The following is a 16,016-nucleotide window of genomic DNA, read 5'->3' as shown; positions in this document are numbered from 1 at the left end:
GTAAATAATAATAATAATAATAATGTCGTCTTCTATAGCGCCTTCTTCTTTAGTCCATTAGGGCGTCAGCCGTCCCGTGATGATCCCAGAAGTGAATTCCTTCCACGCGTCCCTGTCCAGTGCGGTCTTCCTCAGGCCATACAGACTCCCCCCATTAAGTGCACGAATGTTATCTGTCCACCTAGCCTTTGGCCTTCCTCTGCAGGCGCGACCAGCAACACGTCCGTCCATACATTGCTTCTCCACGTTATCCCCTTCTCTTCTTGCAATGTGCCCAAAATACATAAGTTTCTTCTGTAGTATGGTATTTACTAGGCTTTTGGGGTTATGTACTCTCTCCAGCACACTGATGATAGTCGTGTGGTCTTGCCATTTGATGTTTAGCATTCGCCTCCAGCACCAAAGCTCAAAACTAGAAATTTTTGTTTTCTCATTCTATAGCGCCAGTATCCATAAAGGTGCTTTGGCAGGTGGGCAAGTGATGCTTTGCGGCAGCTGTATAGCTATGTTATTCCCTTATTCAAACAAAACAGTAGATGATGTTGGTGGGTCAGACAGAAAGAGGGTTAATTGGTTTGTCCCTCCTGTCTGTCAAGAACTCATAACTAACTTATATTAAATGTTTGTATAAATACTATGAAAACAAAAGTGGGGGGCCTTTGGGTTTACCTTTCCCTGAGTTGGGGTATTAATCATTCAAGTACAATATAATTGTATAGATTTGACCTTGCTCAAGATCATTCATAAATTGCTCAGTATTATTCATACAAATTAATTTTTTGCCACGACTTCTTTTCCTCAGAGAGCACTGGCAGAGGCAGATGGCCAAACTCCACCCTGTCAGGGATTCTTTTCTTCTCTCTCATCTCGCCTTCCTACTCACTCTCTTAGACAGGTAAGAATCTTCTGAGGTTTGAAGGAAAGAATATCACAGGAGAAAGCTTTCAGATAGAAATATTGCTTTTAAACCACTGGACACGTTTGGTAATTACTCAAAATACATATAGCATAAAAACTTGGTAATGAGCAATGGAGAGCTGTTGATAGTATACAAAATTGTGAGAAACGGCTCCCTTGGAAGTAACGTATTTTTTTAGAAAGGTAATTTCTCACTCAAGTATCTGAATCTGCGAAAGTTCTCAGGCATCTGAAAGCAAAAATGTGTGCAGCAAGTGTGTTTTTTCTGTCATTATTTTCTTGCAACTTAGATGACCAATTGAGCCCAAATTTTCACAGATTTGTCATTTTATGCATATGTTGGGATACAACAATTGAGAATACTGGTCTTTGACAACCACCAAACGTGTCCAGTGCCTTTAATAAAAATAGAATCTTCACTATTATCCTGTTCCTAGACAAAATAAGACCTCCCTAGTCGGTCTTTTTATTTCTTTTTTATTTTAACCCTTGGTCTCAATTGACCTATTTCACAGAGCCCAGTTTCACAGAGCTGCTTTAGCCCCAAAAAGTTAAATTTTTGTGAGCTCTGTTTTGTATAGCCCCTTTGTTCCAATATCATATATACCGCACATGTCGTGAAAGTATTGTCAATTTGACACGCACCTTCAACTACAGAGGTTTAGTTATGGAAAGGTTTGCGGTAACACCATGTAATGACCATCTCTAATGAGTTGGGGAGATTCTGAAAACCGTTGGTTTCAACTCGACGTTTTGATCAGTATGCTCTGATCGTCTTCTGGAGAAAGAAGTTTAGTTAGTTTCCCAAACTTTGATGCCCATGCCTGATTTTTTTATCGATAATTACGAACAAATCAGAAGTGTAAAAATATAAAACTTGCAATTAAATAAAAAAGACACACATTATAACAAGCAGGCAGCATCAGAGTCGAGCCTTCTCCAGAAGACGATCAGAGCATACTGATCAAAACGTTGAGTTGAAACCAACAATTCTTTTCAAAACCACCCCAACTCAATTAGAGATTGTCATTACAAGGTGTCACCGTAAACCTTACCATATTATGTTATAACAAGTTTAAAGCCATTGGACACTTTTGGAACAGGAAAAAAAAAAGTTCACAGATTTACAAATAACCTACAGGGTTTACAGAAGGTAATGGTGAAAGACTTCTCTTGCAATATTGTTCCATGAAATGCTTTACTTTTTGAGAAAACATGAAAACAATTATCAATACTCGATATCAAGGATTTAATTTAAACACATGTCATAACACGGCGAAATGTGCGGAAACAAGGGTGGGTTTTCCCGTTATTTTCTCCCGACTCCGATGACCAATTGAGCCTAAATTTTCACAGGTTTGTTATTTTATAGAAGTTGTGATACACGAAGTGTGGGACTTGGACAGTACTGTTTACCGAAAGTGTCCAATGGCTTTAAAAAGCATTCCCATTAACCTTTTTGTTTGTTAAAGAAGTTGTTTATTATGTTTGTCCCTACAGAAGTGATGAAGGTTCAGAGGTCAAGGTTGAGTTGTATCGATATCTACACAGCACTGCAGCGTCATGGCACACTGCAATGTCTCTCAATACAACACTACAACTGTTGGCTGTCACATTCAAAGAGGTAATAAAACAGCAGTCTGATGTTCACACCGTTGAATGTCACTGTAGTCAAGTGGTTAGACTGCAGGACTTGCAATCATAAGGTTGTGGGCTCGAATCCCCCCGCTAACCGCTGATTTCACAATGACTAGAATAATATTGTTGTCTAGTTACTGTATCAAAACTTCTTGATTTGTGGAATTCATAATCATAGACGTTAAACCAATGTTTTGTATGAGAGAGAGATTAGCTGTTGCCAGCTTGGTGTTTACAACCCCATGTGGGAGTTTGCCGAGTTCCCTTTATGGGAAGATTATCTAAACAAACACACATCTCAATCTACCAATCTCTTAAAAAATCATTGTGGTATCCGCTGTTATTACATAGGATTCGAACTGCCTCTAGTATATCCAGGGCCCAATTTCATAGAGCTGCTTAAGCACAAATGTTTGCTTAAGCAAAAAAATCCTTGCTTAGTAAAATCAGATTACCGGTCAAGACTCCACACAGTTGTTATGCTATGTAAACAACCGCTAAATACCAGTCACAAGCAATGCATATGGCATTAAATTTTGGCTAGTAACATGTGTAAAATAAGCGAGCTGTTTTCGTGCTTATTTTGCTTAAGCAGCTCTATGAAATTGGCCCCAGGCTAGCTCGGTGTTCTAGTGGTGAGACATCTGCTCTAGCAATGCAAAGGTCGTAGGTTCGAATCCCACGCTAGTGATTTGCCTGGGGAAAGTACTCGGTATACAGTGCTCAATACACTACTCCTTTTACATAGCACCATGTATTGGAGCTGTGACGCAATATGCTGCCAATCAAACCAGGAACGCCAGGGGAACCCCCTTCTCTTTTTAAAAAATGCACTGGGTTCTTTTACGTGCCTTACACAGCACACTAGAACAAAGGCTTTAAGTCCCATCTGAAGGACGGAGCATCATGGTTAAGTGTCTTGCTTAAGGACACAGGTGTCATGACTGGGACTCGAAACCAGACTCTGCTGATCAGAAACACCAGAATTTGAAATCAGTGCTCTTAACCGCTTGGCCATGGCACGCCACTTTTCAAGTGATTTTCCTTTTCCGTTCTTCAGAAGGAGGCAGACGCTGAAGACCAAGACTTCCTCACCGGTCAGTTCATGGAGTACAAGAAGAAGCTTCTCACAGTGATTGATCCTGAACTTCATTCTAGATCCTCAGAGCTCCTCAATGCACATTCAATCCTCAGTAAACTACTCATACAGATGCTGCTACCTGATCCTACAGTCCCTAATAAATTCATCATCAAGTCACTTGTAAGTCTCCACTGTCTTCTTCTTCAAATTATACATTCTTGTATGTGATGCCATGCCCTCAAAAAGCGCCCTCACTCAAAAAGCGCCCTCACTGTGGTAAAAAAAAAAACGCTCCAGTGGGGTCAAAGGAGGCAATGGATTGGTCCATATCTGTTTTTTGTTTTTTGTGCTTAAAGCCATTGGACACTTTCAGTACAGAAAAAAAAAGTTCACAGATTTACAAATAATTTACAGGGTTTACAGAAGGTAATGGTGAAAGACTTCTCTCGAAATATTATTCCATGAAATGCTTTACTTTTTGAGAAAACATTAAGACAATATCAATTCTCGATATCGAGAATTACGGCTTTATTTTAAACACATGTCATGACGCGGCAAAACGTGCGGAAACAAGGGTGGGCTTCCCGTTATTTTCTCCCGACTCCAATGACCGATTGAGCCTAAATTTTCACAAGTTTGTTGTTTTATATATAAGTTGTGATACACGAAGCGTGGGACTTGGTCAATACTGTTTACCAAAAGTGTCCAGTGGCTTTAAAACTTGCGGGTGAGCTCAGCGTCCTGGTAGCGTTTCACCTTATGCAAGGGGGTCTATGTTCTCCTTTTTTTGTTGATATATTATTGGTTTATTAAAATCTTTAAAAATTAGATTTTCCAATGCGGCCAAAGTCTTGTTTTAGGGAAAACAAAATAACAGACAAAAGAAGGAAAGATACAAAATGTTTAGTTAAATTTCAAGAAAACTTGTTAAAAAGGAGAAATAGAGCGGTTGTGATGATCCCTCACAGAAAAAAAAAAGGTATTTAAATCTATGCTTTAAAGGTAAAGTCTACCCTTGGTTTTTGGAGCTGTTTGATTTTTAATAAAAACTTCAATTCAAGATATTTACTTCCATTCCAACAGATAATCATAATAACAATAACAAAGAACAGTATCGAGGAGAATTGGAAATGGGGGCGTAACAAGAAAAGCCAAAACTTGTGGTAAATACAATTAAACAAGCATTTGAAAATTCCACCTAAAAAGGTGATCACGTTTTTTAGTCGCTATAAATCTGGAGTGAATATCCATGCAGGAAAAATAATCCCATATAGATTCAATTTTGGGGACATAAAAACTGATAATTTTACATTATCACATTACTTCAAAGTGAAATGTTTCTCAAAATGCTTTATACTATCGAGTGCTGCTGTAGTCTTCAAACCATAAGTTGTTATTGCCATTAATCTGAAGAGTAATTACCAAACATATACCTTCTTTTTAAAAGTGCCACAAACTTAAAAAGTGTGTTCTTAACTAGTGATTATTTCTCCTTAAGACGAGCAGAGTATACTGTTTGAATCGTGGATACCACATCGGCTCTGTTCAGAGCCAAAAACTCCCACAAAAGAGATTTACACATGGTTGTACCCGCAAGTTTACTATTTATTGATGTAGTTTCTTTCTATCGTGATTATTTCGTTCTTCAGGACCTAAGGAAATTACGTTACGTTCAAGACTACTGTATGTCCATTCAACTGGTCCTGATGGAGGATGCTATGGTTTTCTTCAAGCGTATTCAATTTGAGGTAATATTATTGACCCTGCATGACGTCGAAGTGATCAATCGGGTCAACCCTTATATGCATCAACTCATTATTTCATTGATTGACTGTTGGTTTTTTGTACTTTTCAACAACAAAAAAATATTGTGAAAACTCAGTTGCAAAACCACCATTCTTCAATATGTTATCAAGGTCCAAAACTATGGAATGAATTACCATACGATATTAAATCTGTGAAAAATAGTTCATAGTGCGACGCTTCAACCCTAGCAGAGTCTTTCTCAAACCCTTTGAGAAAGACTCTGCTAGGGTCGAAACGTCGGGCCATTAAACTCATTTTTGCATTTAAACCATAAGTCCTTTTAGTTGATAAAATAGCTTATTCTCAATATCAAATCAACTTAAACTCTCACGGTTTTCAAATTACTCTTCAATAATGATTTGTCTTGGTTTTGGTAGTAATAATATTTATTAACTTATTAATTGATGCACCAAAGTAACTTGTTCAAATTATAATAATTGTAATCTTCTAACATGTCTAACAGGATAATTGTTACCATTTTGGGGAAAGTGGGATTCGAACTGTAATAGGGTGACCATATTAAAACCTGGTTCATTTGAAATCTTTTTGCATTTTGACCTGCGCCTACTAAGTACCCTATGTACAAGTGCTTGATTGTTTTTAACATGCGTGTGCACATATCAGTCACTTACGGTGAGCCAATCGGTGTTGGTTACCAGGGGTTTGTGACGGAGTGTATTGTACGGCACGCTGCGCATGGCTCAGACACACTGGTGACACATTCATCATGAAAATATCTGTAGAAACGACTGAGACTTGTGGGAAACCACGTACAATGGGAAAGAGAATGTAGCGTCAGGCCTTGAACTTCGCTCATGAAGGGGCACAGCAATTTTCCTCTTGTAAGGGGGCTCGATCTAGGAGGAAAATGTAAGTTTGTATTGGAGAGGGCACTACAGCAAAAGCACATGGCACTATTAACAAGATTAACAACACACTTCTGCCTCTAGCTACCGGGCAACCTAGGTAGTCTAGTTGGTAAGACACTGCTCTAGAATTGCAAGGGTCGTGGGTTCGAATCCCACCCGAGTAACATGCCTGTGATATTTTTTCACAGGACTCGGGAAAGTACTGAGCATACAGTGCTAACACACATCGGTGTATGGGTAAAAACCAAAATTAAAACCGGTTCTGCACTATATCTAGTAAAAGTAACGGGCAGATGCTCCAGCTCAAAATGTGGCAACAGTACTCCATTAGAGGATGTTTAGTTGTCTTATAAAAGTAGAGAATAGCATCAAGAGGTGCAGCGCAACAATGCATGTGTAGTCTTGAGTCATGAGTAGGGTGATTCCTTTGCAGCACAAATTTGGCTAAACTCGGATGGGTGCAGCGTGGCATCACAGCCGTAAGGTACAAGTGAAGAAAGAAAATAAACTAAGTGGGGACAAAAAGCACAATAAGTTGACAAAATTCAACAAAAACTAGAGTGCTAAAAAGCTTGACTTGAAGATTTGGGGGAGCCTGGAACCTGTAGCCTCATGCATCCCTTTGATGGCAGGTAGTAGGCCTCGCTTGACGTAACTTTCTTGGATTGGTCTTGATTTCATCATCAGGCTTTGGTGAAAGGTTGCAGAGCGGCTTTTGAAGATGATGGAAATCCAAAGGTATGCTCTTGTCAAATTTTTGATGAGACAATTAATATGTCTTTCTCGTTAGGGCTTGAGTGCACTGCGTGGTAAATATGCATACAATTAAGCTCACTAGAATAGACCTTATGCATTGATGTTATTCCACTGCCATCTTATTGTTAAATGAATGATGAACATTGGCCATTTGCGAGTAAGATTTGAATAACCATAGAACCCACCCTAAACAAAAACGCTAAACCCTTAATCCTAACCCTTAATCCTAACCCTAACCTTAAACCCTAACCCTAAACGTTTAAGCTATAGACCTTACTCTATACCCTTGGCATAAACCCTAACTCCAAATCCTAACCCCTTAATCCTTTCCCTAAACCTATAAACCCTAGACCCTAACCTTAGACCCTAACTCTAAACCAAACCCTAATCCTAAATCTAAACCATACCCAACCATAAAACCTAAACCCTAGACCTTAACTCAAGACCTTAACCCTCGACTAAAGCCCTAACCCTAGACCAAACCTTAGACTCTAACTCTAAACCCTAGCCTAAGCCTAGACTAAATCCTAACCATACCCATAGCCATTACCTTAACCAAAAGCTTATCTGTAACAACAACCTTAACCCAACCCAGCAAATAGTTTTTATGGAATGAAGAGACCAGGGCCCAATTTCATAGCTCTGCTTACCGTAAGCACAGAATCGGCGCTTATGGAAGCGGGGAATTCTGTGCTTACAGCAAGTGTATTTCACAGGTTAGCGGCGAATTTTGGCTTCTGCGCGTGCGTACTTCACATTACTAGGTATTTTATGCTTACAAGGCTAACGCAAATGTTCGGCGCTTGCATGTAAGCGGGAAATCATGATTGTAAGCGCAGAATTCGGCGGTAAGCGGAGCCATGAAATTGGGCCCTGTTGAATGATTACAATACTTGACATAGACCTTTTCGCAAATACCATTGCGCAAGTGCAAACTGTCGAATGAGGTGCATGGTGGTCTAGCTAGCTCAATCCACCTCAATCCACGTCTATTGTTTGCGATAAGGTCTATTGACAGTTTGTCAGCTTTATCCATGTTCTGGCAATGTGGATTATTATTATTCCCACTGCCTTTTTTCATCGACTGCAGCCGGTAAAATCAACAAAAAATCGAAACAAAAAGGGTACAGCCAGCAGCTCATTAAAGATAAAACATGGAGTGGAATCCAAGGAGATCAATCAACAGACAAACACAGGTCAGTAGTTGGGTGGTCCATCATGAGACTGGTAGCTAATCATTCTTCATCAAAAGTTGAAATCTGAAATCTTTTACAGCAATCAGGAGTCAGTTTCAGTCATGCTTTTAGTGCTCAATTTTAGAATGATGCTAAGCATCAAAGTTTGTTAACCAGGATTTTTCTGAAGTTTCACAACCAGGTCCCAATTTCATGGCTCTGCTTACCGTAAGCACAGAATCGGCGCTTACAGAAGCAGGGAATTTTGTGCTTACGGCAAGCCTATTTCACGGGTTAGCGGCGAATTTTGGCTTCTGTGCGTGTGTACTCCACGTTACTAGGCATTCTACGCTTACAAGGCTAGCGCAAAAATTTGGCGCTTGCACGTAAGCGGGGAATCATGTTTGTAAGCGCAGAATTCGGCGGTAAGCAGAGCTATGAAATTGGGCCCCGTTGTATTTGTCAAATGAAACAACATGCACTCACTCAGAAATATATTAAAAACTTGTTTACACTTTATTGTTTAAATTTTAAAAGGCAGAAATTTGACCATTATAGACAAGTTTCAGTAGGGCACTGCTGTTTCCCAAACCAGTGGGGACTGACGGGAGTTTGTGATAGGCAAGCTTGGGTCTGCTTTTCATGGGTGTTCAACATAATGTTCACCATATTAGTCTCTGTCGTGTATTCTGTTTTTCTAGTCTGTCTTGTGTTTTTTTTCTTCTGTATAGTATTTTATGTTGTTTGTCTGTCCATAGGTTAAGGCACAAAAGCCTCTGCTTCACCCTAACCTAGTTGTTGTCCTACTTTAAAAGCTTCCTATGTAATATATAACTATCTAAATCATTGTAAACTTTCATATCCTAAGATACTAAGTAATACTGTAAACTACTCATAATTTAAATATAATAATTATAAAACTTTGTAAAATGTGTAAGTGTACATGTAGGGCAGCAATAAAATAAATGTGTGCAAATACAATATAGATTATTCAGGTATCTCATTAATTTTCTTTTATTGTAATTAATTTTTAACTGTATCCAGTGATCAACGTGGATGAAGTGAAACAGCTGAGTAACTGGCCTCGTATAATGGTCACAGAAGCTGTCCTTATGCAGGTAAATATCTCCTTTATAAATGGCATTCATAATCTTAAAGGAACGTTACAGAATTGGGTAAGAAACAAAATCGTTAAGATCACAGATTTACATAAAACTTACACGGTCTAATGATGATGATAGTTTTGAAAACATCCCTTGAGATATTTCTGTCTGAAATGTCATATTTAATGAGAAATAAATAATCTAATTTTGCGTTTGGAGTTTATCGCTCAGTGAGCGTTTTATTCATGTTTATTTTGGCATCGGTGCAATGCAAAATTTGTGATATTTTTTTCACTATTCTCTCGTGACCTAGATGGATGGCTGATCGATCTCGAACTTCTACAGGTTTGTCAGTTTATGTATATGGTGGATTACATAAAGTGCTTACACTGCCAGCAATTTTTTTGCTAGCAAAACCAATTCTGTAATGTTCCTTTAATCAATATACCATGGCTGATGTGTGACTAAGTTTGGGCGATATCGATTTATTTATTCATGATATATCGCCGACAATATATCGCGATATTCGATATAATCGCGATTAGTTAAATTTGACATCATCAGTCTTCAAACTCCCAGTGAAAGTTGTAGAAGAGACAGTCATAGCATACGAGAGGTGTCTAATGACCTATTCTTCTGGTTTTACTCCAAACCTATGGGGTGCAAGATGTCTCAGGTTGGAAATACATCACGATATTGCGATACTTAGTCGATATTGGGATATATCGATATTTTGATTAAAACCAAATCGACCCGATATCGAAATCGATAATATCGTGGTATCGCCCAAGCTGATGTGTGACAGAGGGTGGTTCCCTCCAAATGTTCCCATACTTAGGCACACTCTTTTCCTTGTGTACAGAACAGGGGTGTGATTTCTTCTTTGTTTTTTTTCGCCCTATAATCTAATCTAATCTAATCTAATCTAATCATTTATTGTTTAAAGTGCACCGCATACAATTATCTCAGCACACTGTACATAGTGACAATAAAAGTTAATGTTAAAAAGTTGAACAAGAAGAGTGAGTTGTAACCAATGACTTAAAGGATTCATAGCTGTGGGCCGCACGAATGTTTGATGGAAGATCATTCCATTTATACCATGAGAGCAACAACCGAGAAAGCACGATTACCATAGTACTTAGTCATCGTAGAATTCACAGGTGGAGGCTCCAGCCGAATCTCACTACTCTGCCTTGTTGATCTCTGCGGAATGCGGAGACCAACCAGGTCAATGAGGTAGATCGGCACATTGACATTCTCAATTATCTTATATGTAATGGCAAGGATTTGAATCGAATCCGCTGTTCAACTGGCAACCAAAAAATGTATACACCGGTATATAAAAAAAAAATTGAGGATCAAGTTGATAATAAAAATGAAGATAAAACCATATCATAACACCCCAGATTGCAGAGTAAGGCTTTTACAACCAAAGATAAATGTTAATATTGGGCTTCATGCTCGCAAGTTTTTGAGCTTTTCAGTTTTTTTCTCAACAGCCTATCACATCCCTGACAGAAATGCCCCTCTAAAATCCTCTACAGATCTGAGATTCCCACAATGAAGCCACAATTAGAGGGGGGTACACCCATACCACATATCAAACACAAAATGGATTAGAAACTGCCCTGAGTATCTCTGTTTTTTTACCGGAAATCAAGTTGGTTTTTTGCAAAAAAAAATTAAATTATAATTGTTATTATTATTCTTTTGTAATTAAGAGTAAGGCTTTTAAAACCTTATTCATAAATACCTAAGACCTAAGACTCTGATTGGTCGAGAGGGCATCACAAGGTGTTGTTTGAACACGATACAACACCAGTAAAAAGTGTTATAACATGGGCGTGACACGCGCGCTTGCACCTGTGCGTAAAGACAGTTTCTTCATTCCTATTGGTCGAGAGCAACGGCCGGAACAGTTGTGCAGAGATACCAACATACACGATTTGGGCGTAGCAAATACGATTTCGAGCCGTGACTACGACGCTACGATAATACTCAATAAAACACGCTAAACAAGCCGCCCAATATAATTTTATTAAATCGTACGATACATGCAAACAACGAATGAACTATTAAGTGGAAATAAAAATTAAGAAAAATATCCAAATAATTTTAACAGAAAAGAAAAAAAAAACTTTTACTTTTAGAACGCAGTGTTGAATAATAGCGGCGAATTCACTCGAACAATACGTGTCTCGACGTAATGATTGTTGCGTGCCCTCTGATCCCCCGCTGGCTGGCCGGATGAGTATTTTTACGCTAGTGCATTGCTGGGATCGTACCCATTGATCTCTATTACACCATGGGGAATAGTGCACACGTGCGTGGGGAATGAGGTGTGTGAGCTAACGTGTCACAGTAACCTCATTCCTCATGTATCCACTATTATTTTTTCACTGGCCATTATAAACATTTGTAGCTGTTCTGGTGGTGCATACAGAGGTAATTGTTATTTCACGACAATGCCTGAAAATGAGCTAATTAGCATTGTAGAGAGTAATAGAAAGATCGGTTTAGGGAGCCCAGCCCAAGCCACGCTCGCCCTTAACTTTTGGGAGATGCTACTCTTTTTTAAAGTTCAATGTTGGCATCTCTGGTTGTGCCACATTACGCGCGACGCGCACGGCATCATTGAACAATTATAAGATATCATTGAACAATTATAATTTTGGCATTTATTTTACTTTTTCATCAAATGTTTTTGACCGAAAAGGTATTTATGAATGGGAATCAAAGTGTGTGATAATAATGTTCTTGATAATGTTCTTGTTCTTGATAATTGACCTCGACTTCATCTCGGTAAAATGATCAAGTCCAAACCTCTTCACCACACATTGATTCCTTTAATCATGTACGTAAAACAGGCTTTGCACTCACAAGCTTTTATGCTTTGCGTTCGCAAGCTTGCACACTTTGCTCTCACAGTTCAGGTTTTTGATCTCTTTTTTTGTGTGCAGTACATGGTCGACATCAAGCTGGATGTGATATGGCATGGATACATACTGGAGTTATTGACTGGTAATCACCTACCACCAAACCCATACCCACGTCTTGTTACTCTACTCCGACATTGTGCTCTCAGGTAAGAGACATTCAAATAAAATACATTTGGTTGGCGGTAAAACCATGTGTGTGTGTCTACTTGACAGGTGGATTTTTTTTTAGAGAACTGTCTTGCTTTATATTCTACAACCGTGGAGTAGATTTTTCTGAATTCTGAAGATTTCTCAGTTATGAAAAGATCTGTCCTGCTTTTTAACTACTAAGCGGAAGGTAAAAAACCGGCCAGGACTGCTACTATAGTCCAGACCCTTTAAGGGTTATTACTTAATTATAAAACAATAGTTAAGTGATTTTAGAGTGCTATTTCATAAATTTCTTCTGAACAAATCTCATCAAATTCTCTTCCCAGAATGCGACTCTGCGCTGACACAATCAGCACCATCACCACCAAGCTTCTGCGCCCAGCCCAGACCAAACTGGTTGATCGTTCGGCCAACGTTTACGGTATCCCAAGCGTCGGAGCCTTCTGTCTGTCACAGCAGACTCTGGCTGCAGTAGATGCAGACCCCGGGGCCTACATGAGGATAGTGAAGCTTACTGAGCGCCTTGCTAATAGGGAGGTCGTCGCAAGAAAGGGCCAATTCCAGGTAATAATAGTTGTGTGTTTGAATCCCACCCGTAGAATTCAAACTGCCTCTAGCCACCAGGCAGTCTCGGCAGTCTTGTTGGTAAGACACTGCTCTAGAATTGCAAAGGTCGTGGGTTCAAATCCAACCTGAGTATATGCCTGTATTTGTTTTCACAGGACTCAGGGAAGTACCGAGTATACAGTGTTTTCACACATCGGTGTATATGGTTAAAACCAAAATTAATGTTCTTTATCCCAGATTAAAATTTAACATCTATTAAATTGTTGCAGTACCCGCTGCTAAAACTTAGGGAATCTCCTGCCAAACCGGCACTCGGCTTCGCCTCACAAAATAGAACAGTCTGGATTTCACTTTTTGATTATATTCATAATGTACCCATCCACCACTATTTGTACATTATCCCCGATGTACATGTAAATATTTAACAATTTCACAGAAACTTCACATTTATCTTCTGTTTTTATCCCCCTTTTGTTCTGTCTGTGAACTTGAAATTGTTGTATTTCTTCAACATCAAGTGTTTTCTCTCGTTCCGTCCTCAGGTTTCCGTCAGTCAGGCCGTCGGGCAGAACTGTGCATTGTATGGTCGTCTGGTACCCTATCTCAACACACTGCATCTATATGAGCATTATTACATCAGAGGCACCATAGGAGCTGACACTGAAGCCATTCAACTCTATGCTAAACTGGGTAAGGATCGAGCTATTTACCTTCTATCATTCGTGCGATGTCTTACCCTCATGGTTTAAAAAAGTTTGAAACTAATATTTTTAGTTTTGAGTGTTCTAATTTGGTCAGTGGTTTCGCTTGGGCTTGTTCTTTTTGTGAAAGTTTTAGCTATTGTCACAATGGGAAGTAATCACGGGCTTGGCTATGGGCTCTGGGCTCTTAGACTCTGTTTGGTGTTGTAAACACCATGCAAAATGTACACTGTTCCAAAATTTTTGATGGAGCCCAAGCTGAGGTTTGGTAAAAGCCCATGGAAGCATATTTTTCATTGTCCTTATTTGACAAACAAAATGATGACGGTAGGTAATTGGGGATTACACTGTAATTCATAGTAAAGAGTAATTTTGACCATTGTTTCCAGTGCCAGTTATCCCTAGCTGTGTACTGTAGTACAAATGTAGGTCTCATAATTCAAACGTCGTCCCACATACCTTGCAGGAAAATACTGAATGTTGAAGCGCGTTGAGCGTCACCGAGTGACGGATATGAGTGGTATACGAGAAGCCACTATTATTATTATTACTGGGCCAATGTTGACACTGTGTGAGTGCATGTACAGTGCATCTTACTCTGTGAGCTTTCCAAGTACGTCTTTATGTTCCGCGGGTATGTTATCATGCCAATGGCCAAAATGCCTTTGTCCTTGAAAATTTGGCAAGTGTGCATGCCTTCCGGAAAAGTTCCAGATTCCAAATTTACTGCCACGCTTTCTCTAAATTGACCGGGTAAATTTGATTTTTTTTTTTTTTTCCACAGTCTATGATTACATTGCAAGCATCCCAGCCTTGAATGCGTATGTCGTAATTGGGGTGTACTTCAACGAGTTTGGTCGATTCATGAGTGAGGCAGACTTCAGGTCCGACAAAGCTCTTTTCATTTCTCATATGGTGGATGCTGCTAGGAAGAAACAAGACATCTTCTTGAAGGTATGTCTAACTTTTGGTGAATTATAAGATAATAATAATAACAAATTTTATATAACGCATTTCACAATAACCGCCTCAATGCCCTTTACATTAGTAGTTAATTGGGCCAATAACATTCCTTTTTCATACACAATATCAACCTCGCAAGATGCTTTTAACTATTTTAATATATAATTTTTTTTTCAATTCTACAATCAAGGGGACAAGTAACAATGTACAACTACAATAATGTGAGATAAGGCTATTTACTGGAATTAATCGGGTGCCCCAATTCGTCCAGCGTAAAGGCGTTACGCGCGCTCACTTGATGTTACACGATCATTCCTACATCGTGTAGTGTTTCAGCTCTTTTTTTTTAACAAGGGTCCAATCACATGCCTGAGCAATCCAATCCACTTTACCAAAGCTTAGAAAACCAAAATTCCAAATGCTGTTATCAAATGGTACCAAGTGGTGTTGTATACAGTCCAGCACAGTCTTAACAATGGTTGATTAGTCAGTGCCGTATTGTGAATAAAAGCCACAATGTCTATTCAATCCAACACAACTCACTAACTCTAAATTTGTGGTGTTATTTAGTTTTGTTATCAATTAAGCTAGCTTCCACAAAACAATAAGAGTGGGGCTTATTCTAAAATCAGGAGGAAAAGTAATAAAAAAGTTCAGATAATTTTAGACAGTTCTCTCTTAAAAGGCAACCTCCAAAAGCCATATTCCAATAACTTGCTATTGCTCAGTCATCTCTATCAATGCTAAGAGCAAGTTCGAGTGTACACCATGGTTAACCATATAGAAATGACTATGGCTCAACTAAAGGTTGACTATATTGACTCAAGCCCAGGCTAGTGATCATTTGAAACTAGCCGTGAGCACATGGTTTCTTCACTGGTAGCCTGATCCATTCTAACGTGTAAAGCTCAGAGAGGAACCAGTGACACTACAGGGAAAGGCAATAAGCCTTTTTGAGGTATGGCGGATGTGATAGGAGTGTAGACTGTTTGGTGTGGGTTTATACGGACAAATTTACCCAAACCGTATATAGTGTTGTACCGCCATATCTCAAAAAGGCCGAATGGTTGACTAATTGAAAGGAGTCGTTTGAGTGAGTACGTCACTGCGCTGGTATATTGCTGGTCAGTGGTCAATCACGGGTCGACTAAATGTGGGCACTCCAACTTGCTCTAAGTTGTAGGCGGCTTGCATGGATCGTTAACAATCCAATACTCAACTTTACCATAGCTAAGAAAACCAACATTCCAAGTGCCATTAACAAATGGCACCAGGGACATAAACAGACCATCCTCAGATTTAAGGGTAAATTGCCCAGCATCAAGTAGTGCAACCACACGCTTGCCC

The 16,016-nt window shown here is 39.2% G+C and overlaps 1 protein-coding gene across 2 annotated transcripts in view; it reads left to right on the top strand.

Annotated features, from left to right (window-relative positions):
- The window catches only part of LOC139938378 (uncharacterized), a 39,005-nt gene that overhangs the window by 9,870 nt on the left and 13,119 nt on the right, over nt 1–16,016 (top strand). Inside the window, exons 12-22 of one of the 2 annotated variants that reach the window (XM_071933847.1) lie at nt 803–895; nt 2,419–2,542; nt 3,617–3,817; nt 5,287–5,385; nt 7,000–7,050; nt 8,159–8,264; nt 9,288–9,361; nt 12,310–12,434; nt 12,765–13,002; nt 13,548–13,695; nt 14,491–14,660. In XM_071933847.1, coding sequence (XP_071789948.1) covers nt 803–895; nt 2,419–2,542; nt 3,617–3,817; nt 5,287–5,385; nt 7,000–7,050; nt 8,159–8,264; nt 9,288–9,361; nt 12,310–12,434; nt 12,765–13,002; nt 13,548–13,695; nt 14,491–14,660 — 1,429 coding nt within the window. The remainder of the gene's footprint in view (nt 1–802; nt 896–2,418; nt 2,543–3,616; nt 3,818–5,286; nt 5,386–6,999; nt 7,051–8,158; nt 8,265–9,287; nt 9,362–12,309; nt 12,435–12,764; nt 13,003–13,547; nt 13,696–14,490; nt 14,661–16,016) is intronic. The other variant, XM_071933848.1, reaches the window with a different exon arrangement.

Source organism: Asterias amurensis, chromosome 6, assembly GCF_032118995.1.
Source record: "Asterias amurensis chromosome 6, ASM3211899v1".
In the NCBI taxonomy this organism is placed as follows: Eukaryota; Metazoa; Echinodermata; class Asteroidea; order Forcipulatida; family Asteriidae; genus Asterias; species Asterias amurensis.
The sequence above is the reverse complement of the archived record's forward strand: the minus strand, read 5'-3'. Positions and strand labels throughout refer to the sequence as shown.